The 22,571-nt window shown below is 48.0% G+C and overlaps 1 protein-coding gene across 1 annotated transcript; it reads right to left on the bottom strand.

Annotated features, from left to right (window-relative positions):
• Positions 1-285: 285 nt before the first annotated feature.
• lnpep (leucyl/cystinyl aminopeptidase) lies at positions 286-22,511 on the bottom strand. The gene is made up of 22 exons (XM_056418543.1): positions 22,192-22,511; positions 20,275-20,369; positions 19,466-19,665; positions 18,619-18,730; positions 18,227-18,484; positions 12,043-12,233; positions 11,635-11,773; positions 11,198-11,332; positions 10,426-10,546; positions 10,171-10,322; positions 9,979-10,092; positions 9,753-9,884; positions 8,927-9,061; positions 7,984-8,144; positions 7,818-7,906; positions 7,543-7,729; positions 7,293-7,449; positions 5,701-5,888; positions 5,395-5,556; positions 4,050-4,190; positions 3,863-3,944; positions 286-3,539 (listed from the first exon to the last, which is right to left on the bottom strand). The coding sequence occupies exons 1-22, from the start codon at positions 22,217-22,219 to the stop codon at positions 3,408-3,410; spliced, it is 3,111 nt and encodes a 1,036-aa protein (XP_056274518.1). The 5' UTR covers positions 22,220-22,511; the 3' UTR covers positions 286-3,407.
• Between the last annotated feature and the right edge of the window lie 60 nt (positions 22,512-22,571).

Raw genomic sequence — 22,571 nt, 5'->3', positions numbered from 1 at the left:
GTGACTGAACCGGGCCGACGGTGAATGTTTTGGTGGACGAGGTTTGCGACTCGTGACGCATTTCCTTGTCAATCTTCTTGTTTGCACACGTCAACGAGCCGATTGACATCCTGAAGCCAAGGTCGTGTGATGGGACTCGATACACGGATCTTATCTACTTTCTAACCATGTCTGCTCTTTAATCTCCTAGAACTATGAATTTATACTCTGACTGAGTGTAGCTAGTGTTCCTTTAACTCTAGCAAACTACCCTTCAACAACAACAACAACAACAGTCTCTCGAGGAACATTCAGAAGTTATTTACTTCATGATCTGTAACATGACAGCGATGGAGTGAATAAGTTCTTTACAGAAAGCTCAGGATGAGTGAACAACTGCTTGAAATAAAACCCAGAACCAAGGTGGGGAAACACATTCAGACATTTTCTAAAAAAAAAAATATTGGAGTAACATTGGACGTTCTGCATCGTCTCTTGTCTGATGAACTCGTCCTGGACCATACCTGCAAACTCATGAGGGGTGAAAAAGGTGACAACGGGGGGGGGGGGGGGGGGGTGCAGGTGACGTTTCTTTTTTTTTGGTCACGTTGTTTGAAGCCTCAAAGCTTTTAGAACCATAACTACAGTCATTTTATTGTTCTGACCACAAATCTAAATAATGAAAATTAACAGTTTAAGAACAAAAGTTCCTCCGCTTTGACTCAGCCCTATAATGATAGCAATAACAAATATACATTGTCATTATATATAATATGGTTAAAGTCATTCATGAACCAACTTCCTTTTTTTCCCTGAACAGTCCTCATGGACTTTTCCCTGAATCTGTTCTGTCTCTACCTGTTTGTCACGATACTCATATTATAACTTCTATACATATTACATACCTGCCATAAATATCATGATACCCGATACCAGAATTCAATACAATACCATAAAAACAATATGGTACCATAAATACGAGACTGGTATATTTATCTATAATAGCAATAAATAAAACATTTGTATGGTTCACTTTTTACCAACTTTTTCAACACTTAACAAATGACAGTAATATGAGTATTAATACAGCCAGATATGAATGAAACTACATGGTTCCATCATAGCATTGATGATCACTATGAGGCCGTTAGTCTCTGACCAGATGATCCACAGTTCATCAGGATGAGCAGCTGTAGAGTTACACAACTTTACAGACTGAAACATTTCACTTCTGGCATCTTTGTATTTGTTAAGCCGTAGTCTCTAAGCTCCGCCTCTTCTCTGGCTGTGAGCTGCGCAGCGCAGTGTGCGCAGACAGCTCGACACGGAGCAGCGCGTGCGCTCTGATCGCTCTTAATGAAGTATCGATACTAAAAATATGCTAAATCACATCGTGTTTAACGTACGGGTACTTTGTTAGCATCGCTACACCGTGCAGCGTGACAGCAGCAGATGTAGCGGGCTAACATTCAAGCTAACCTGAACCCCCAAACGCTGTGGACATCTGAACGCTGATTGGCCGAGACGCGACACGTCCATCAAAGATGTTTTATTGCGAAGAAGAGCAACACTTCACACTTTTCTCCGCGTCTCACTGCAATCTCAACGGCAGCGGGCCCGAAAAAACCAAAAACTTCGGATCTCCACGATTCACGTGGATGACCTATTTTGAGTTCAAAACGGTGAATTTTACCGAAGGGTGACAAGTTTGCAGGTATGCTGGACAGATGACCCACGCCCAATATGCACCTTCAATATGCACGTCAGCCAACATCCATCAGCAGAGACCCCCCCCCCCGGGCGCCTCGACGCAGATCGAGACGCTCCGTCGACTCCGTGACGACGTTTCCTCGTTACATTTAAAACACGACACAAAGGAAGTCCCAACACGTCGAGATGTTTCAAACAATACATCCAAACTTGCAAGAACACATTGTCGGGTGGAGAGTATTTACATTATAATTACAGGTTTAGAAGAACACTGTTAAAGAATGAGTCCGTACCGTAGCTTTGAGCTATCACAATAACAACCTTTGGCTCCAGGGACCGCCTGCTCTTCCTAAGACACTTTGGTTGTTGCTTTACACCTGCACTGGTGTGCAGTGCGCCACCTACTGGCCACAGTGGGAAGGGTTTTCACTACATTCAATTGATGCAAACACAACTTTGGTATTTTAAGCTATCAACCAACCAACCAAATCATGACCAGTCAAGAACATGTTTCCAGGTGCATGTGTAACTAGAGTTGGCAGCTATTTTGTCCCATTGGGATAAAAAGGTCAGTTTGATTGTAAAGTACCGGGAATTTCTACTTAAAAACTTCCCCGACGGCCGCATCCGCCTCCATCAGCCGTTTGAGATGAAGACGAAGATGAAGTCGGCGTACTCTCAGACGGTCATGTTGACGTCTTCATACTTAGTTAGGTGCCTGAGAGCAGACTGAGGAAGAGGAGTGTGGATGAAGCAGGAGGAGCGTCGGGTCGGCAGCAGAGCGTGTGAGGAGTGTGTGTTTGCATCGGACCACTTCCTGTCACACACAATCAGAACCAGCCTGAGCTAGCGAACACACACAGGACCGGGCTCAGAAAACACGACACCGAGTCCACCCAGGTAGAGCGACACCGTGTCCACCCAGGTAGAGCGACACCGTGTCCACCCAGGTAGAGCGACACCGTGTCCACCCAGGTAGAGCGACACCGTGTCCACCCAGGTAGAGCGACATCGTGCCCACCCAGGTAGAGCGACATCGTGTCCCAGGTAGAGCGACATCGTGTCCACCCAGGTAGAGCGACACCGTGCCCACCCAGGTAGAGCGACATCGTGCCCACCCAGGTAGAGCGACATCGTGTCCCAGGTAGAGCGACATCGTGTCCGCCCAGGTAGAGCGACATCGTGTCCACCCAGGTAGAGCGACATCGTGTCCACCCAGGTAGAGCGACATCGTGTCCACCCAGGTAGAGCGACATCGTGTCCACCCAGGTAGAGCGACACCGTGTCCACCCAGGTAGAGCGACATCGTGTCCACCCAGGTAGAGCGACATCGTGTCCACCCAGGTAGAGCGACATCGTGCCCACCCAGGTAGAGCGACATCGTGCCCACCCAGGTAGAGCGACATCGTGTCCACCCAGGTAGAGCGACATCGTGTCCACCCAGGTAGAGCGACATCGTGCCCACCCAGGTAGAGCGACATCGTGTCCACCCAGGTAGAGCGACATCGTGCCCACCCAGGTAGAGCGACATCGTGCCCACCCAGGTAGAGCGACATCGTGTCCACCCAGGTGGAGCGACACCTCCAGCTTTGATTACTGCTCCTGGATAAAAGGGAGTGAAGAGACAGCGTCCTACAATAGTGACAAGTTCGACCACGCCGCCGTCGTCGTCATGGCGACGCGGCCCTCTCGCGTGTCGGCGGGGCCGAGGCGCGGCCTCAGAGCCGCTCTTTGAGCGTGGGCAGGTTCCTGTCCATCCAGCGCTGGTTCAGCCGGATGGTTTCCACAGCTTCCTGCACGCTCCTCATCTGAGAGCCGCGCTCCTTCAGACTGGAGAAGAAACCCTCAACCTGCACAACACACACACACACACACACACACACACACACACACACACACACACACACACACACACACACACACACACACACACACACACACACACACACACACACACACACACACACACACACACACACACACACACACAGACACACACACACACACGCACACACACACACACACACACACACACACATCAACACGCACACGCACGCACACGCACACGCGCACACGCACACGCACACACGCACGCACACGCGTTACGTCACCACCTGCCATAGAGCCTCAGATACGCTGCAGCGTCAACGCATCAGAAGAAAACCCGGCGTACCTGGTTGAGGTGCGCCTGCGTGGAGAACCGAGCGGTGGCCGACTTGATGATGGACTGGATGGCGAAGGAGCCGAGAGGGAACCTTCAGCCAGAAACACACAAACGCTGACGCTGACCTTTTCATTTTCACGTGACATAATCTTAAAACGTATTCTCAGTGACGACTCATTCGACGCGGACCGCTTACTTCTCGATGAGGCGGTCCCAGTTCTCTTGGATGAAGTCCCAGACGAACAAGTAGCCGGCGAAGCCGTGACACACGGTGGAGACGACCAGAGGCAGCTCCTGCGTCTGGATCAGATCCCCCCTCAGAACGGCCGTCAGGATCCTGGAGAGACGAGTTACGAGAGTTCAGATGACGACACTCAAAGGCTTTGATCACATCCCAATGGTGAAGTACATCACTTGAGTCTTTTTGAACTGAAATGACGAATATGGAAGAAGCAGAACTCGTCTATGAATCATTTATTCTTGCGAGAAGAGTCCCCGTGACACGGAGTCCCTCAGGAGTCTGTGAGGGTGAACTGAGGAGTCAATGACATCATGTATTTAAGGAAACAAGAAGGAGGAGGAGCCAGAAGGAGACTTCTGTCTTCAGGTCATTTAACCAAATGATCCGATCACTGATGATCAATCGAGTGATCAGGTCCCTTTTCTGAGGATACTCAAAGGAAAGATCCTGTGAACTATAACACTATCAATCAGGCTTCATCCTGTCCTCTGGTAGAATGTGTCTCCACAAGTGATTCTTTCACATCGTGTCAAAGAGAATGAAGAACATATAACGTTCCCATGACACACTTTAGGAGCCATACACATGTAACATTTTGGTGCCGTTTAGTCGATTCCTCTTCACTATGACCGTTGCACAAAATGATCTGACACTCGACTAACACCAAGGGGTCAGGAGGTCACGGGTTCTGGTTCTGGGTGTTTCACTGCAGCTCAGCTTCTCCTTTGAGTCGGGTCCATGCTCGGGAAAGGGTCGTTCCTCAAGGTCGCGGTAGGATTTGACCTCTTGGTGGACTTGTATTGACCTGAGAGAAGGGTCCTTACACATGTGGACCGATGGATTTCCAGGACTTTAAACCAAATGTCCAGGACCAAACTGAAATCTTGGTATAAACATGAAAAATTTAGAAAACGTTGCGTATCGAGAGCGTACGCCGGCTTATATTTTGAGTGTCTTTCTTTAAAAAACATATTAATTATTTCAAACTCGTGATTATAACAAATTTCCATGACTTTTCCAAAACTCTTATGATTTAAGTTTTTTCCATGACTTTTCCAGGCCTGGAAATGACCATTTTAAAATTCCATGACTTTTCCAGGTTTTCCATGACCGTACGAACCCGGTGAGAGTGAAATCCTTTGAAGACACAAAATACTGCTGCTCCGTTACCCATTGTTGTCGAGGCATGTCCCAATAAATGACAATAAAGGACCCACTCTATTGGGTTCTTCTCTCTTTCGGTGGAGAAGGAAAGACGTTGGCGCTTGATGACCAGAAGCAAACGCACACAAACACTCACCACACGATGCGCCGCGGGTCCTGAGTGGACGCCAGGCCGCGGAGCATCTTCCTCTTCTCTGCGTCGTAGGTGGCGTGTGCGTACATGCCGAGCAGAGCCTCCCAGCCCTCGTCCGACTGAGCGGCCACAGTGAACACGACCTGCTGCAGGTCTCCTGGGATCCTGCAGGAAACATAAAGATGGAAACATATTTTAGGTTCAAGGTCGACCACAATCCAGTTCACCGACGACAACTCGATGTCAGATACCGATTCCATCGCGCTACCTCCCCCCAGCCACTCTAAATAAATGGCACGCTGTACGTACCGTACGGTCCCGTTGGACTCGGCGTACCGGATGAACTGGGCTCGGGCTCGCCGGACGCACTCCTCTTCATTCAGACGACAGGCCATGTTCAGCAGGGCCGAGCGCAGCTCCTGCTTAGAAACACTCTGCTCCTCCTCCTCCCACGTCTGTTTGTCCATCAGAGGACGAAACTGATGCAGAATGTACGACTGTCCAAAACAGCGAGGGAGACGTTAGTGCACAGGAACATAGACGCAGGTGACAAGAAGTCATCATTGTGTTCAGACATGTGATGTCATCTTGTATGCTCGATGTCCTGATGCGATAACTTGCCATCAAAACTGACATCTTAACTTCTTAAATTAAACCAATCCAGATGTGAACATGCGTGTTTAAATGTTTCTCATTATTGAGACAATTACACTGATAGAAACACTCGTTATTCTCAGAATATATTCTGATCTACATCTTTACACGTTTATACACAGTGGGGACGGAAAGTCCAGCCAATCGACTCGTGACTCCGTCACTTCCAGCTCGTCACTCTACATCCAGACTGTTGCTGTCCTGGCTCCTGATTGGTGGAGCCAGCTCCCCACTGACATCAGGACACCTTCACCCAGAGACTAAAAACACATCCTTAGACTATATCTGGATTAAAACACAGATTAGCACTTCAGTGGCTCTTAAATAGCTCTGATTTATAGTATTACTCATGTTATTACTTATGGTATTACTTATGGTATTACTCATGTTATTACTTATAGTATTACTCATGTTATTACTTATAGTATTACTCATGTTATTACTCATGGTATTACTTATGGTATTACTCATGTTATTACTCATGGTATTACTCATGTTATTACTTATAGTATTACTCATGTTATTACTTATGGTATTACTTATAGTATTACTCATGTTATTACTTATGGTATTACTTATGGTATTACTCATGTTATTACTTATGGTATTACTTATAGTATTACTTATGGTATTACTTATGGTATTACTCATGTTATTACTTATAGTATTACTCATGTTATTACTTATGGTATTACTTATGGTATTACTCATGTTATTACTTATGGTATTACTTATGGTATTACTTATAGTATTACTCATAGTATTACTTATGGTATTACTCATGGTATTACTCATGGTACTTTTGTAGTTAGACTTTCTTGAAGAAATGTTACTTTCTGTACTCTTGTTATTCTTAGTTTGTTCTCTTGGTTGATTCACTTGTTGTAAGTCTCTTTGGATAAAAGCATCTGCTAAATGACATGTGATGTAATCTAATGTAATGTGATGTAATGTAATGTGATATTTAGACCCCTTTAAAATGTTCACTCTGTTTCATTGCAGCCATTTGCGTATTACCATGTGATATTTCAGTTTTTCTTTTTTAATAAATTTGCAAATTTCTTTACATTTCGGTTCTTTTCTGTTCAGACGGGGAGCCGAGTGAACATTAAGGACAAATAAAATGAACTTTTTTGATTTTAGCGAATAGCTGCAATGAAACAAAGAGTGAACAATTTAAAGGGTCTGAATACTTTCCGTACCCACTGTATGTATATGTATATATATATATATGTACATGTATGTACCTTCATGCGGGCCACAACACTGTGCTCTTGTCTCTGGTCCAGCAGGCAGTAGAGGACATCGAGCTGCAGCAAGGCCTCCGCCACAGGAGAAGTCTCCGTTTCATTGGACATGTAACTCAGCAGGTTGAGGACCTGGGAGAAGGACACGCGTCCCAGTCTGTTCACACAGGACGGGAAGAACGGTGGACAATGAAAAGCTTATTCTTCCTAAATGCAATTCAAAGAACAACTATTTATGGTGTCGCTTTACCTGGAAAGAGCAAAGATGTTGTGTACGAGCGAGGCGCGGTCCTCTGGTGTGAGGACGCTGATGTTGCGGGACAGAGCGGCGATCAGAGCGGCCCAGCCCTCGTCTCCGTAGTGGACCACGTAGAAGCCCGTGTTCCTGTAGTTCAGCTTCAGCCACTTCACGCTCTCTGGCACCTCCTTCAGGGTCCCTGAACACACACACACACAAACAGAGTATTTGTTTACAAAGTTCTTGACTCTTAACTAGATTTCGCAGGTAATACTTTTGTGTTTTACCTGACTTGTTCTTCAGATTGAACACCTGTCTGCACTCAGGGGCCAAACTACAGTTGTCGGTTACGTACGTCACCGGAATATTCCACAAGCTACAGAGAGCACAGAATGCAGTCAGGTTGTGTTGTGCTTCCCGGATCTGTGGAGGAGGGGGCGGAATTGAACCCACCTGGAAGCCTGCGTGGCGTTGTCAGACGTGAGCAGGAAGTGCTCCTGCGTGAGGGTCACCTGACCTCCCTTACGGCTCACGGTGACCAATGGGAAGCCTTTCTGTGACGTCCACGAGCTCATCATCTCCGACACATTCGGGTGCTGCGGCGAGACTTCGACCTGAGGACAGGAAGAGAAACCCAGAGTGTGAGTCCAGAGGCCGCGTTCAGGACACATGAAGAAAAGAGACTATTTTATTTATTTATCATTTTTTATTTTTCGTTTTTGGATAGTATCTTAATTTGTAAAGTATACATCAGCACAGGTGTAGTATTCAATATATACCATCCAGTCTTTCAAATTAAATAACATTGAACATTTTTGGGAGAGTGTACATACAAACAGAGAAATACATCAGACAAGGGGGAGACAAGGGGGAGACTAGGGGGGAGAGGGATAGAGGTCGGAGCGACTATTTTATGAAGATGACAACTTCTACAAACCCAAAGGGGATGTTAACCGAGGCCAAAGAAACAGGGCGAAAAAAGATGAACGCTCGTACAGGCTCAATAAATTATGACATGATCAATATTATCAGAAGCCATTTCCTGCTTTTTATGTCGATGGTGATGGTCCTGAGACGGTTCCCCGTGGTCACCCTCTATGAGACGCCAGTGAAACTAGACAAATGCAGCTGATGTCAGTTGAGTCTATTTTAACCGGACGGCTGACAGAGGGAAGTTAAACGTTGGATGTGGACAAAGTGAGAAACAACTTGTCCATATCACACACACACACACACACACACACACACACACACACACACACACACACACACACACACACACACACACACACACACACACACACACACACACACACACACACACACACACACACACACACACACACACACACACACACACACACACACACACACACACACACACACACACACACACCTGAGTGAGGCTGTTCCAGAGGTCGTTCGTGTCCGTGTTTAATCCACTGAACTGTTTCAGGTACTGAATGATTCCCTTCCTGAACTGTTGTTCCCCCGGCAGCGAGGCATTCAGCATCAGGAGAATGGACGCACCCTAAAAGACACAAAGCGTCTGTGAACACACCCGAAAGAAACAGAAAGAAGCAGAAAGAAGTCAACGCTGTATTGATCCCCGTGGGGAAATTCTTCTCTGCATTTGACCCATCCTCAGTTATTGTTGGAGCCAAAATGTAGTTCTTGATGCTTTCTGGGAAACACGGGGTGAATTGGGAAATGCACTTACTCCATTAGAACACAGGGTGGCACAGTGCCATTAAAGCGCATACAGGTGGGTGTCTGCTAATCAGAACAGGTGAGTGGAGGGGAACCAAAGAGTTTTTGAGCGTCGTGTCAACAGGATTCTGTGTTTGCTGTCACCAAAACGTGTTATGTATAGCGAATATATTGGGCAATGCTAATGTTATGCTACGGTGTCACGGAGAAAGGATTCCAACCATTGAAGGAGACACAGCGCATGGGACAGCGCGTGTTTGTGGCACGCGGCTGAACATGCTCCCCGTCTGCCCCCTAGTGGCTGAAATACGTACTGGGAAAAGTCTTAAGGCCTCGACCGTTACTAAGGAGCAGAGGCTGCAGTGGAGCAACTGGGGGTTCAGTGTCTTGCTCAAGGGCACTTCGACATTCAACTATGGGGAGAGCGGGGATCGGACCGGCTACGGGACGACCACTCTCCCCATGAGCCACAGTCGACCCGAGCATTTTATAGAAAAAGGAGAAAAGTGTACCTTCTCATAGGAGACGGAGTCAAACATCTCTTCCACCTGTTCTGGTTTATTGACGTCCATCGACACAGCGTGGGAGGAGTTCAGTGCATCGTTGTCCAGCGCTCTGAAGCGAACCGCCAGGAACAAATTACCCTGCAAACAAAAGACAGGCTGTACTGCCGAGGCCCACGACAAAGCCCACCGCTTTATCTGCTCCAGCTTATACGAGGCGGATGTGTCAACGTACAACGTCCAGCTGGGGGAAGACCGTGTGCAGCGACATGTACTGCATGTACGTGGCAAAGCCTTCGTTGAGCCACAAGTCGTTCCACCACCTCATCGTCACCAGGTTTCCGAACCACTGCGACACAGAAGCACAGCTGGATCAGGACCGGACAGCACATCCACCGCCTCCGCTGCTTTCAGACAACACGACTACCTGGTGAGCGAGCTCGTGCGCGACGACGGAGGCCACGACTTGTTTTTCCAGACTAGAGGAGTGTTCGCCCACCAGCAGGCTGGTCTCTCTGAACGTGATGAGTCCCCAGTTCTCCATGGCTCCGGCCAGGAAGTCTGGGATGGCTACCAAGTCTGAGAAAAGAGAAGGGAAGAATATTGGGACGTGTGAAGCGGGGTGGGAACAAGAGTTTGTGTGCACCTTGTGTGAAACATGCAAGGACCTCTGTGCACTCACCTAGTTTTTTGAGGGGGTAGCTAATCTCAAAGAAGTCGTTGTAGAACTCCAGCAGTTTGCAGGCCGTGTCCAGAGCATAGTGAGTCTGCTCCTTCTTATCAGGCACAGAGTACACAGACACCTGAAACACAGATAAATATATATATATCAATCAAGACACTTTATCAGCAAAAGCAGAACTTCCCTGAATACTAAATCTTATTCATACAAACGTAGAGCCTGTATTGAAAGCAAAGAGGAATCATCGTCGTGGAAGATCAGGAGTCCCCAGACTGCTTCCTGTGAGGGCCACATAACGGTCCCCTTCTCTGATGGGGTCAGAGGTCAGTGTGTAACAGAAACAGTGAGACGATCACAGGGTGCCTAAATGTAAACATGTATTGTTTTCCAGAAAGCCACACAACCAAATATTAAAAACCCTTTCCGGGATCTTCACAGATAAAAAAAGTCAGGAAATAAATAACACTATTTATGAAATAAATAATAACCAAATGCCGCTCTCTGGGTTCTTCACAGAAAAGAGTAATAAATAATCGTTTTACCCTGCAGGTTAAATACCCTTTAACCTGCATTCTGATTCCATTGTTCTCTTACCTAACCTTTTCGTCATTATTCCGTTCTATTTGACAGCGGCTAGTCTAGGATCTGCGTGGCCAGACTGAAAATAAATCAGAATGCGTCTCTGGTATTGTTCAGGGGGCGGGGCCAAATGTGGAGGCGGGCCGTATCGGGCCCGCGGGCCTTAGTTTGGGGACCACTGTGTAAGACCTACCCGAGTTTCTGAGACAAGTTTGCTGGTGGGGATGAAGTTGGCGACGATGAACGCCACCAGGTAGGTGCTCATGTTGACGATGGTCTTTTCAAACTCATCTTGAACGAGGCCGTTGAGAAGTGGTGTGCTTTTAGCCTGAAACACGATGAACATGATTACTACCAACTAATTAATACAGCGTTAAAACACAATACATGGTCTGCTTATTAGTTCCCATGGGAACAGTTCCTCAAGAGAAGAGGGGACCGTGTAAATTGTGACACACATGACATCAGCTGGGAGCAGAGAATGAAGCCGTGCACACTGAAACAGAGATATCACGAGGAGGGTGTGAACCTCGTCACCTCATAGACCGTTTCTAGCTGCATGAACATTCAGAACTGATGCGTTGTGTGTTTTCGTAACAATGTGGGGTGTTTTCATCACTGCTCCAGTACCTGAGGCATGTTGGAAAGAGTCAGGTAGGATGGTTTCCTGCTGATTCGAATCAGGAAGGTGGCTTTGAAAGACGGTTCATCAAAGCAAGGAAAGGCCTTCCTGGCTGCGAGCGGCTCGAACTGAGTGGCTGCTAAGACCCTGGGGACGAGAGGGAGACAAGCACGTCATGCTAAAATGAAATAAATTAGATACGTGTTGTAAAATCAACAAAATGCCTCTAACTTCAGTTTTTAAATTGGTAATTTAACACCAAAGCTTTGTTGGTGTTTATTCACAAGTGGAGCCAAAGGGCACGAGGCTGGCTCTGCGGCCACGCGGCCCTCTCTACGCCGGCCCTTTAAAGTCCTTACGCCGCAGTTCATCTTTTTCCTCGTGAAATACTTTCACAGCCAAATAGCCGAGTGTACCTTTTGACTCCACCTGCATCCGTGTATGAGCTGTTGTAGAAACCGTCGTAAGTATGCGAGAGGTTGGCAGAGTAGTCCAGGGTCAGAACGCAGGACTGGCCCGTCTTCAGCTCCTCGGAGAACTTCACAGCGATCTGCTGTCTGGGTTTGTACTCCAGGACGGTCACCGCTCTGGCCTCGCCGTCATCCAGCTGGAACACAGGGCGGATTAGTTCACAGGCATGAAAACGGGTCAGGAGTGAAAAAGGTGAGAAGGATAGGCGGGGGGGGTGGTGACTTCCACGAACATCGATGTTGGACGTTGTATGATAATCTGTAGGCATGGACGGATTAAGAAACCATGGGCCCCTGGGCCTGGATGTGTCAAGGCCCCCCCCGCAAAAAAAAACACATCGCTAACAAAACAGTCCGTATGGAACTACGGATCGTATCATATCAATACAAAGTTAATAACAGACTTCACGCAGAGGCTCTGGCTTAGGGGCCCCCTGAGTTCAGGGGCCCATGGTGCCGGTAGGCTCGTTCGGTAATCCATCCCTCAGTAGGACTATTGGGGCCCTGTTACTGACATGAATGACTTAAGCCCAGCATATACCGGCTACGGCGCATCGTGTCATATCATCATATTCATATCAATACAATGTTAAGAACAGCGACGTCACGCAAGGAGGCTCAGGCCCAGGGGCCCCCTGAGCTCATGGGCCCCTGGGCCTGGGCCCGGTAGGCCCGTTTGTTAATCCATCCCTGTCTGTAGGTCCTCCATTCTGGTGATCGGGCCCTATAATAATAGTAATATTGTGTATAATATGGTCATTCATGAACCAGCTTCCTTTTTTTTTTGGCGTGAACAAGTCTTCAAGTCTTGAGCTCTGCTGAGCCTCGAGTCTGTTCCTCGAGTCTGTTCTGCATCTTCCTGGTTGTCATGATCTTCTATACCATACCTGCCATAAATATCATGATACTGATACAATACCATAAAAACAGTATACCATAAATAAGACACTGGTATATTTATCTATAATAGTAATAAATAAAATATCTGTATGGTTCACTTTTTACCAACTTTTTCAACACTTAACAAATGGCAGTAATATTAGTATTAATACAGCCAGATATGAATGAAACTACATGGTTCCATCATAGCATTGATTATCACTATGAGGCCGTTAGTCTCTGACCAGAGGATACCGAGTTCATCAGGATGAGCAGCTGTAGAGTTACACAACTTTACAGACTGAACTTAAACATTTCACTTCTGGGATCTTTTTTTATTTTTATTTTTAAAGCCGACAATTCCGCCACTTAACGCCCCTCTCTGTTAGCGCTGCGCAGACAGCTTGACACGGAGCAGCGCGGCTCTGATCGCTCTTTTAATGAAGTATCGAGACTAAAAATATGCTAAATCACATCGCTCTTAACGTACGGGTACTTTGTTAGCATCGCTACACCGTGCAGCGTGACAGCAGCAGATGTAGCGGCTAACATACAAGCTAACCTAAACCACCAAACGCTGAAGACATCTGAACGCTGATTGGCCGAGACGCGACACGTCCCATCAAAGATGTTCTATTGCAAAGAGCACCACTCCACATTTTCTCCGTGTCCCACTCCAATCTCATAAACGCCGGCCGGCCAATTGACACCCCCCCCCCCTACCCCAAAACAAAAACTCTTCGGATCTACACGATTCACGTCAGTCACCTATTTTGGTTTCAAAACGGCGAATTTCGCCGAAAGGTGAGTGATTCTCATGCCTGAGTTCACCGGCAGCAGGCCACATCATCTCGTTATGGGACAAAAGGAAAGCGTCTTAAGTGTGAATAAACATTCTGTACATGGAGTCAGAAGGACAACTAATTATAACCATCAGATGGATCCAAAAAGTATGGGACGTCTACCAAATGGAGCGAATCGCAAACTCATTAAGGAGCCAGAGGCCGATCTTTACTATCCTATAGGAGCGTAGTCTGAGGGTTGTCCTCCTATAGGAGCGTAGTCTGAGGGCTGTCCTCCTATAGGAGCGTAGTCTGAGGGCTGTCCTCCTATAGGAGCGAAGTCTGAGGGCTGTCCTCCTATAGGAGCGAAGTCTGAGGGCTGTCCTCCTATAGGAGCGTAGTCTGAGGGCCGTCCTCCTATAGGAGCGTAGTCTGAGGGCCGTCCTCCTATAGGAGCGTAGTCTGAGGGCCGTCCTCCTATAGGAGCGTAGTCTGAGGGTTGTCCTCCTAGGAGAGTCTGAGTTTGTCCTCCTATAGGAGCGTAGTCTGAGGCTGTCCTCCTATAGGAGCGTAGTCTGAGGGCTGTCCTCCTATAGGAGCGTAGTCTGAGGGTTGGCCTCCTATAGGAGCGTAGTCTGAGGGCCGTCCTCCTATAGGAGCGTAGTCTGACTCCTATAGGAGCGTAGTCTGAGGGCCGTCCTCCTATAGGAGCGTAGTCTGAGGCTGTCCTCCTATGGAGCGAGTCTGAGGCTGTCCTCCTATAGGAGCGTAGTCTGAGGCTGTCCTCCTATGGAGGCGTAGTCTGAGGGCTGTCCTCCTATAGGAGCGTAGTCTGAGGCTGTCCTCCTATAGGAGCGTAGTCTGAGGCTGTCCTCCTATAGGAGCGTAGTCTGAGGGCTGTCCTCCTATAGGAGCGTAGTCTGAGGGCTGTCCTCCTATAGGAGCGTAGTCTGAGGGCTGTCCTCCTATAGGAGCGTAGTCTGAGGGCTGTTCTCCTATAGGAGTCTGAGGGTTGTCCTCCTATAGGAGCGTAGTCTGAGGGCTGTCCTATAGGAGCGTAGTCTGAGGGCCGTCCTCCTATAGGAGCGTAGTCTGAGGGCCGTCCTCCTATAGGAGCGTAGTCTGAGGGTTGTCCTCCTATAGGAGTCTGAGGTTTGTCCTCCTATAGGAGCGTAGTCTGAGGGCTGTCCTCCTATAGGAGCGTAGTCTGAGGGCTGTCCTCCTATAGGAGCGTAGTCTGAGGGCTGTCCTCCTATAGGAGCGTAGTCTGAGGGCTGTCCTCCTATAGGAGTCTGAGGGTTGTCCTCCTATAGGAGCGTAGTCTGAGGGTTGTCCTCCTATAGGAGTCTGAGGTTTGTCCTCCTATAGGAGCGTAGTCTGAGGGTTGTCCTATAGGAGCGTGGTCTGAGGGCTGTCCTCCTATAGGAGCGTAGTCTGAGGGTTGTCCTCCTATAGGAGTCTGAGGTTTGTCCTCCTATAGGAGCGTAGTCTGAGGGTTGTCCTATAGGAGCGTGGTCTGAGGGTTGTCCTCCTATAGGAGCGTAGTCTGAGGGCCGTCCTCCTATAGGAGCGTAGTCTGAGGGTTGTCCTCCTATAGGAGCGTAGTCTGAGGGTTGTCCTATAGGAGCGTGGTCTGAGGGCTGTCCTCCTATAGGAGCGTAGTCTGAGGGCTGTCCTCCTATAGGAGTGTAGTCTGAGGGCTGTCCTATAGGAGCGTAGTCTGAGGGCCGTCCTCCTATAGGAGCGTAGTCTGAAGGTTGTCCTCCTATAGGAGCGTAGTCTGAGGGCTGTCCTCCTATAGGAGCGTAGTCTGAGGGCTGTCCTCCTATAGGAGCGTAGTCTGAGGGTTGTCCTCCTATAGGAGCGTAGTCTGAAGGTTGTCCTCCTATAGGAGCGTAGTCTGAGGGCTGTCCTCCTATAGGAGCGTAGTCTGAGGGCTGTCCTCCTATAGGAGCGTAGTCTGAGGGCCGTCCTCCTATAGGAGCGTAGTCTGAGTGTTGTCCTCCTATAGGAGCGTAGTCTGAAGGTTGTCCTCCTATAGGAGCGTAGTCTGAGGGTTGTCCTCCTATAGGAGCGTAGTCTGAAGGTTGTCCTCCTATAGGAGCGTAGTCTGAGGGTTGTCCTCCTATAGGAGCGTAGTCTGAGGGCCGTCCTCCTATAGGAGCGTAGTCTGAGGGCTGTCCTCCTATAGGAGCGTAGTCTGAGGGCCGTCCTCCTATAGGAGCGTAGTCTGAGGGCCGTCCTCCTATAGGAGCGTAGTCTGATGGCTGTCCTCCTATAGGAGCGTAGTCTGAGGGCTGTCCTCCTATAGGAGCGTAGTCTGAGGCTGTCCTCCTATAGGAGGCGTAGTCTGAGGCCGTCCTATAGGAGCGTAGTCTGAGGCTGTCCTCCTATAGGAGCGTAGTCTGAGGTTGTCCTCCTATAGGAGCGTAGTCTGAGGCTGTCCTCCTATAGGAGCGTAGTCTGAGGCTGTCCTCCTATAGGAGGCGTAGTCTGAGGCTGTCCTCCTATAGGAGAGTAGTCTGAGGGCTGTCCTCCTATAGGAGCGTAGTCTGAAGGCTGTCCTCCTATAGGAGCGTAGTCTGAGGGCTGTCCTCCTATAGGAGCGTAGTCTGAGGGCCGTCCTCCTATAGGAGCGTAGTCCTCCTATAGGAGCGTAGTCTGAGGGCCGTCCTCCTATAGGAGCGTAGTCCTCCTATAGGAGCGTAGTCTGAGGGCTGTCCTCCTATAGGAGCGTAGTCTGAGGGCTGTCCTCCTATAGGAGCGTAGTCTGAGGCTGTCCTCCCATAGGAGCGTAGTCTGAGGCTGTCCTCCTATAGGAGTGTAGTCTGAGGGCTGTCCTCCTATAGGAGCGTAGTCTGAGGGCCGTCCTCCTATAGGAGCGTAGTCTGAGGGCTGTCCTCCTGTCGGAGCGTAGTCTGAGGGCTGTCCTCCTATAGGAGCGTAGTCTGAGGGTTGTCCTCCTATAGGAGCGTAGTCTGAGGGCTGTCCTCCTATAGGAGCGTAGTCTGAGGGCTGTCCTCCTATAGGAGCGTAGTCTGAGGGCCGTCCTCCTATAGGAGCGTAGTCTGAGGGCTGTCCTCCTATAGGAGCGTAGTCTGAGGTTCGTCCTCCTATAGGAGCGTAGCCAGAGGGCTGTCCTCCTATAGGAGCATAGTCTGAGGCTGTCCTCCTATAGGAGCGTAGTCTGAGGTTGTCCTCCTATAGGAGCGTAGTCTGAGGTTGTCCTCCTATAGGAGCGTAGTCTGAGGGCTGTCCTCCTATAGGAGCGTAGTCTGAGGCTGTCCTCCTATAGGAGGCGTAGTCTGAGGCCGTCCTCCTATAGGAGCGTAGTCTGAGGCTGTCCTCCTATAGGAGCGTAGTCTGAGGTTGTCCTCCTATAGGAGGCGTAGTCTGAGGCTGTCCTCCTATAGGAGCATAGTCTGAGGGCTGTCCTCCTATAGGAGGCGTAGTCTGAGGTTGTCCTCCTATAGGAGCGTAGTCTGAGGCTGTCCTCCTATAGGAGCATAGTCTGAGGGCTGTCCTCCTATAGGAGCGTAGTCTGAGGGTTGTCCTCCTATAGGAGCGTAGTCTGAGGGTTGTCCTCCTATCGGAGCGTAGTCTGAGGGCTGTCCTCCTATAGGAGTGTAGTCTGAGGGTTGTCCTCCTATAGGAGCGTAGTCTGAGGGTTGTCCTCCTATAGGAGTGTAGTCTGAGGGCTGTCCTCCTATAGGAGCGTAGTCTGAGAGTTGTCCTCCTATAGGAGCGTAGTCTGAGGGTTGTCCTCCTATAGGAGCGTAGTCTGAGGGTTGTCCTATAGGAGCGTAGTCTGAGGGCTGTCCTCCTATAGGAGCGTAGTCTGAGGGCCGTCCTCCTATAGGAGCGTAGTCTGAGGGCTGTCCTCCTATAGGAGTGTAGTCTGAGGGCTGTCCTCCTATAGGAGCGTAGTCTGAGGGCTGTCCTCCTATAGGAGCGTAGTCTGAGGGCTGTCCTCTCCTCATGATGTAATCTTTCATCATTTACGTCTTCCTGAGTGAACGTGGCTCGTTTAGCTGCTCTCCGGTTGTCTTAACTGTTTTTAATGTGTTGTACGGCGACCTTGAGTGCCTTGAAAGGCGCCTTATAAAATAAATGTATTATTATTATTACACTCAGGAGTGGACAATTATTATTTTAATTAATGACTTTATTTGTATTTAATTATCTTTAATGCAATCTATTCATCATGAACCTCTTTTCCTTCCATGGAATGAGCACCATTTGATGTGTGTTGTTCTCTCTGTACCTGAATACCATGTGTACCAAGACATACAGCTGGAAATGACCGTATGAACATATATATTGTTACGTTGTTGAAAACTAAATAAAAAATGAGTAAAAAAAAGAAAAGAAGGACAATGAATTTATCTAAACTCTCAATGTGGGACGAATAAAGGAATATCATATCATATCACACATTTTCCTCGGCACACAAATCCTTCCGATCGCACCTTGAAGGTCGCCCTGGTGATGTTGAGGCGAGCGCTGTGCAGAACGATGAGCTTGGTGTCGTGAAGCACAGACATGCTGATGACGGCGCGGCCGGTGAAGGTCATGTTGTCGAGGTCCGGGTCGAGGGTGAGGTCATAGCTCAGAGGATGTATGCTGCGAGGCAGCCGGAGCTGCGCCCATGGAAACGGTTCACCGCTCGTGGACACCGGGTACACCTGCTCGGGGGGAGTGGTCTTGTTGGTCCGTGGACAGCCTGTCTGCAGAAAGACGGAGGGTTGTGGTCAGCAGGGGGGATGAGAACGATAGAGAACTTAAAGAGTGAAATAATCAGCCGGAGATGGACATAATGTAAAGAGTCAAACATACCAAAACAGTAAATTGTGGTTATTACCTTGGTAAAGTTGCATCCAGGTAAGAAATACATGACCATAATCATAGCGGCCACAATCAGCAGGAACAGCACACACACCACCGTGGTCCGGGTCGAGGGTCGTGAACATGACCTGAGATCAAACAGAGTTTAACGTGACTTACTTTGGACTAATTTATACATTTAGGATGAAAAGGAAGAGCAGCAGACTGGTGGGATGGGAGCTTCAGCTTGGTTCTCCACACTAAAAGCCCACTCCTCCTCTCTAGCTCCACCTGATGGATGGTGGAGGTCTGGATGGTGGAATATGCCGACTACCAACTCTTCATCCACTCTGTCATCTTCATTGTGTTGTTCCTGTGTTTTAATTAGTGTGTAATGATTCCTTCTGGTCACATGACATCTATGACACCTGTCCATCCTGGAGAGGGATCCTCCTCTGTTCTCTCCTCAAGGGTTCTGACCTTTTACCCTGAAGGGTTGTTTGGGAGTTGTTCCTGATCCCATGTGAGGTCAAAGGTCAAAGGTCAGGGATGTCTATGTGTACAGATTGTAAAGCACTCTGAGGGGAATTTGTAATTTGTGAAAATGGGCTATACAAATGAACTGAATTGAATCAATAGTTGCACGCTCAAATAGGCGTACTTATCCCAAAAAGTGCTCCCAAAGAAAACAAATATTCTTCCGTATTTGTCTTCATGGAAACGTAGTTAAAGTGTCACAATTAACCTGAATTAAACATTTGCACATCACCAGACTCAAACACTCATGAGAGACGCTCGACGTGGTGTAACGCATTATCGATCATCACTGGTTTTATAACAGCAGACGTCATGCTCCCCGAGTGAAGCCCCTCTCGGAGCGTTACCTGGGTGGAGCCTGCCTGGCGTAAGGAGAGGAGCTGGATCTGTGGGCGGCGCTCCGGTTCATGAAGGACATTCCCAGCAGCCGGGCTGAAGACTCGCAGTCCTCATCGTCGTCCATGTCGTTCTCTCCCAGGCCTCGCACGAGCAAGCGGGAGCTCCGAGGCTCAAACGCCACCTCGTCCGGGTCCAGAGCAGGAAACGTCTGCAGGGAGAAGGAGCGCTCTGCTATTGCCCAGCGTAGCGGAGCCGTGTTGCCATATTATTAACACTATATACACCATGTGTAGTGTTCATAAGAACTGGATCGCCTTCCCAGATGTCGTCATACAGACACGTCAGATATGCGTCCAATCATAAAGACTGGAGAGCATTGGAGCTTCTTTTTTTATTTATTAGGTTTGCAGTGAATGCAGAAATTAATATCTTGAACGTGGAATAAAATGTCGTATTGGATGAGGTAATGGGGACTAGAGTTAAAATAAGGTATATAAGACTTTGCGTATGAAGCTTTCTGATACATGTCGGTCATGTCAGAAGCTAATTGGAGGAAATGGGTAAAGCTGTGAAGGCTTCAGCATCTACTATGATTATTTCATTTTCTATATAGTGACCTGGAAGCGTGCCACCCTCCAATTAACCGACACGCTTCGGCATCGCCTCGATCCGTTCCCGTTATCAGATCAACGGATGAAAGTCAAATGTGCAGAGCGGTGCAAAGATGCTTTTTGTGTGAAATGAAGATGATCGAGCCGAGCCGGTCCTTAAAACAAACGCGTGTGTAGATGCGTGGCGTGAGATCACGGGAGCTCACTGGGAACGCAGCAGAGTCTTTGGCCAGATCCACAACATCCGGCTCCTCTTCAAACATGCTGTTCTCGATCATGTTCCTCGGCAGGTCGGCTCGCTCTGCAACGCACAGGGAGAGACGTCAGAGAGCAGGTCGACTCGAAATGAGCCGACGCTGACCCAGAGGTCAACATGTGCTGCGATTTTTAAAAAGGTTCAATGTTTTCCACCAAGAGTTGTAGAACGAAGCCAAAAAGAAACAAGCAGGGCTCTACACATGTGGACCGATGGGATGTCCAGGACCAAACTGAACTCCCGGTATAAACATGTAGAAAACGTTGCGTATCGAGAGCGTACGCTGGCTTGTATTTTGAGCGTCTTTCTTTAAAAAACATATTAATTATTTTAAACTCAGCTCATGGCTTTTCCAAAACTGTTATGATTTAAGTTTTTTCCAGGACTTTAAACCAGATGTGCATGACCAAACTGAAATCTCGGTATAAACATGAAACATGTAGAAAACGTTGCGTATCGAGAGCGTATGCCGGCTTATATTTTGAGCGTCTTTCTTTAAAAAACAGCTTCCTGTTGGTAAACCTCCTGCACCAGTTCCTGGTACTGTGACCTACAAAGCAGGCTGGTAAGACTTGTGCTATTAAATATGGAAATAGCTGTATTTCCTTCACAGTTCATTCATGTGGAGAAAAAAATTACACTGAGAAAATGTTCTCGAAAACAGGAAAATTGCAAATAAAGTGAATATTCATCACCTCTGATTCAAACGCCTCGTGACGGAGGCTATGCCATGTGATTTTCTGCCATGTGGTTCTCCCAACTATAGTTCTCAGTAATCCCTGAAACAATCAGAGGAATGTTCGTCTTCCTAATTTAATAATAATAATTTAATTGTTTACCATCTGTCCATAGACCATGGGCATTGACCACATTAAGTTTGTCATATTTACTTTGCCTTATTGTGTCTGTGATTTATGCCACTAAAATAAAGTAAATAAGTGACCTGTACTGTTTGACTTCTGTGTTCTTGGCTGGTCACACAATTAAGAATTCAACCAGCCAAGAACACAGAGAGGTCAAACAGGTCAGGTCAATTCTTTACTTTAAATATGACAGATGGTAAACAATCACATATGGGTGTAATGTTTGGATATTCATACATGTATGACCATTTCTGGCCTTATTGTGTATGTTTACCTCATGACAACACAAACATTTCCTCATTAATGTGCAGCCCTTTAAAGACGTTTTGAATAGAAACAGCTGACTATTAGTTTGAGAAGCATCACTATTGTCGAGCTCCTTCGTTCAGTCAACATGCTCCATGGTGGTCGCAGTGTGCTGGTCACCAGTTGATCTGGTGGTTCTCTGCTTCGTGGTGACCAGTGGCCGCAGTGCAGGTTATTTAATTGTGCGAACAGAGTATATCGTGTCGATCTTGGCCTAGTGGTCAGATCCCCGTCAGTTAACCTTTTTTCCTCCCAAAGACATGAGTTCGAATCCCGTAACATCTTTATATATATTTGTTGTTGTACTACAGAGTTATGCTACGTGATACATGTTTGCACAAAACAGACTCCCAATTGTATGTTGATTAAGTGTTTATTTATTTGACCAAATGTATTTCAAAGGAAGGGCAGTTTGCTAACTTCCTGTTTCAACCCATAAACAACACGCGACGCTTCAAGTCGCTTCCTCTTCTCCATCGTCTCCTTCAGACACCAGAAGGTTTCTCATTGAACTGGAGAACTAAACAATGCGGCATTCGCGAGGACAGCTGCGTGTTCTCTTGCTATTATCAACATCTGCAGTAACTACGACAACAACAGACGCGTTGGACCGAAGGTCTCCAGCTAACAGGGTCTCAGGTTGAACCGGAACACCGGCCGGAGCTGCTAGCTAGCTGTCACCATCTTCTGACCCTCACCTGTGTTGTTGCTGTCAAACGGATCCATGGCGGTTGACCGGATCCTCGCGTCCGACCCGAGCTGAGCCCTCACAGCAGCTGCACCAACCCTCGGTAAACAGCTCTCACGGTTTCTCACGTTAGCGCGAACCTCGAGCCAACTTCTGACAACTGTGACTGACAGACATCCAGCTAGCTTTAGCTATAGCGTGAGCGCGAGCTCATTTCCATAACTATGTGGTTTGAGTCGACCAACTCGAGGACGCGGGGTTCCCTCTACGCGTTCCTAATGCTGCTGTCACAACAGGTACGCACACCTGACGCGCTCGGTGGGAAACCAACGAACAAATGACACTTTCCTTCCTCCCCGACCGGTTGTTGACAGCCTCATCATATTACAA

Source organism: Pseudoliparis swirei, chromosome 7, assembly GCF_029220125.1.
Source record: "Pseudoliparis swirei isolate HS2019 ecotype Mariana Trench chromosome 7, NWPU_hadal_v1, whole genome shotgun sequence".
In the NCBI taxonomy this organism is placed as follows: Eukaryota; Metazoa; Chordata; class Actinopteri; order Perciformes; family Liparidae; genus Pseudoliparis; species Pseudoliparis swirei.
The sequence above is the reverse complement of the archived record's forward strand: the minus strand, read 5'-3'. Positions and strand labels throughout refer to the sequence as shown.

Coding starts and splice junctions, on each gene's coding strand:
- lnpep (XM_056418543.1), bottom strand. CDS start 22,219: ATGGATCCGTTTGACAGCAACAACACAG. Junction 8,145..8,926: donor TCTGGAACAGCCTCACTCAG/GTGTGTGTGTGT, acceptor TCCTGTCCTCAG/GTCGAAGTCTCGCCGCAGCA. Junction 5,889..7,292: donor GTGTTGTGGCCCGCATGAAG/GTACATACATGT, acceptor TGTTTTGGACAG/TCGTACATTCTGCATCAGTT.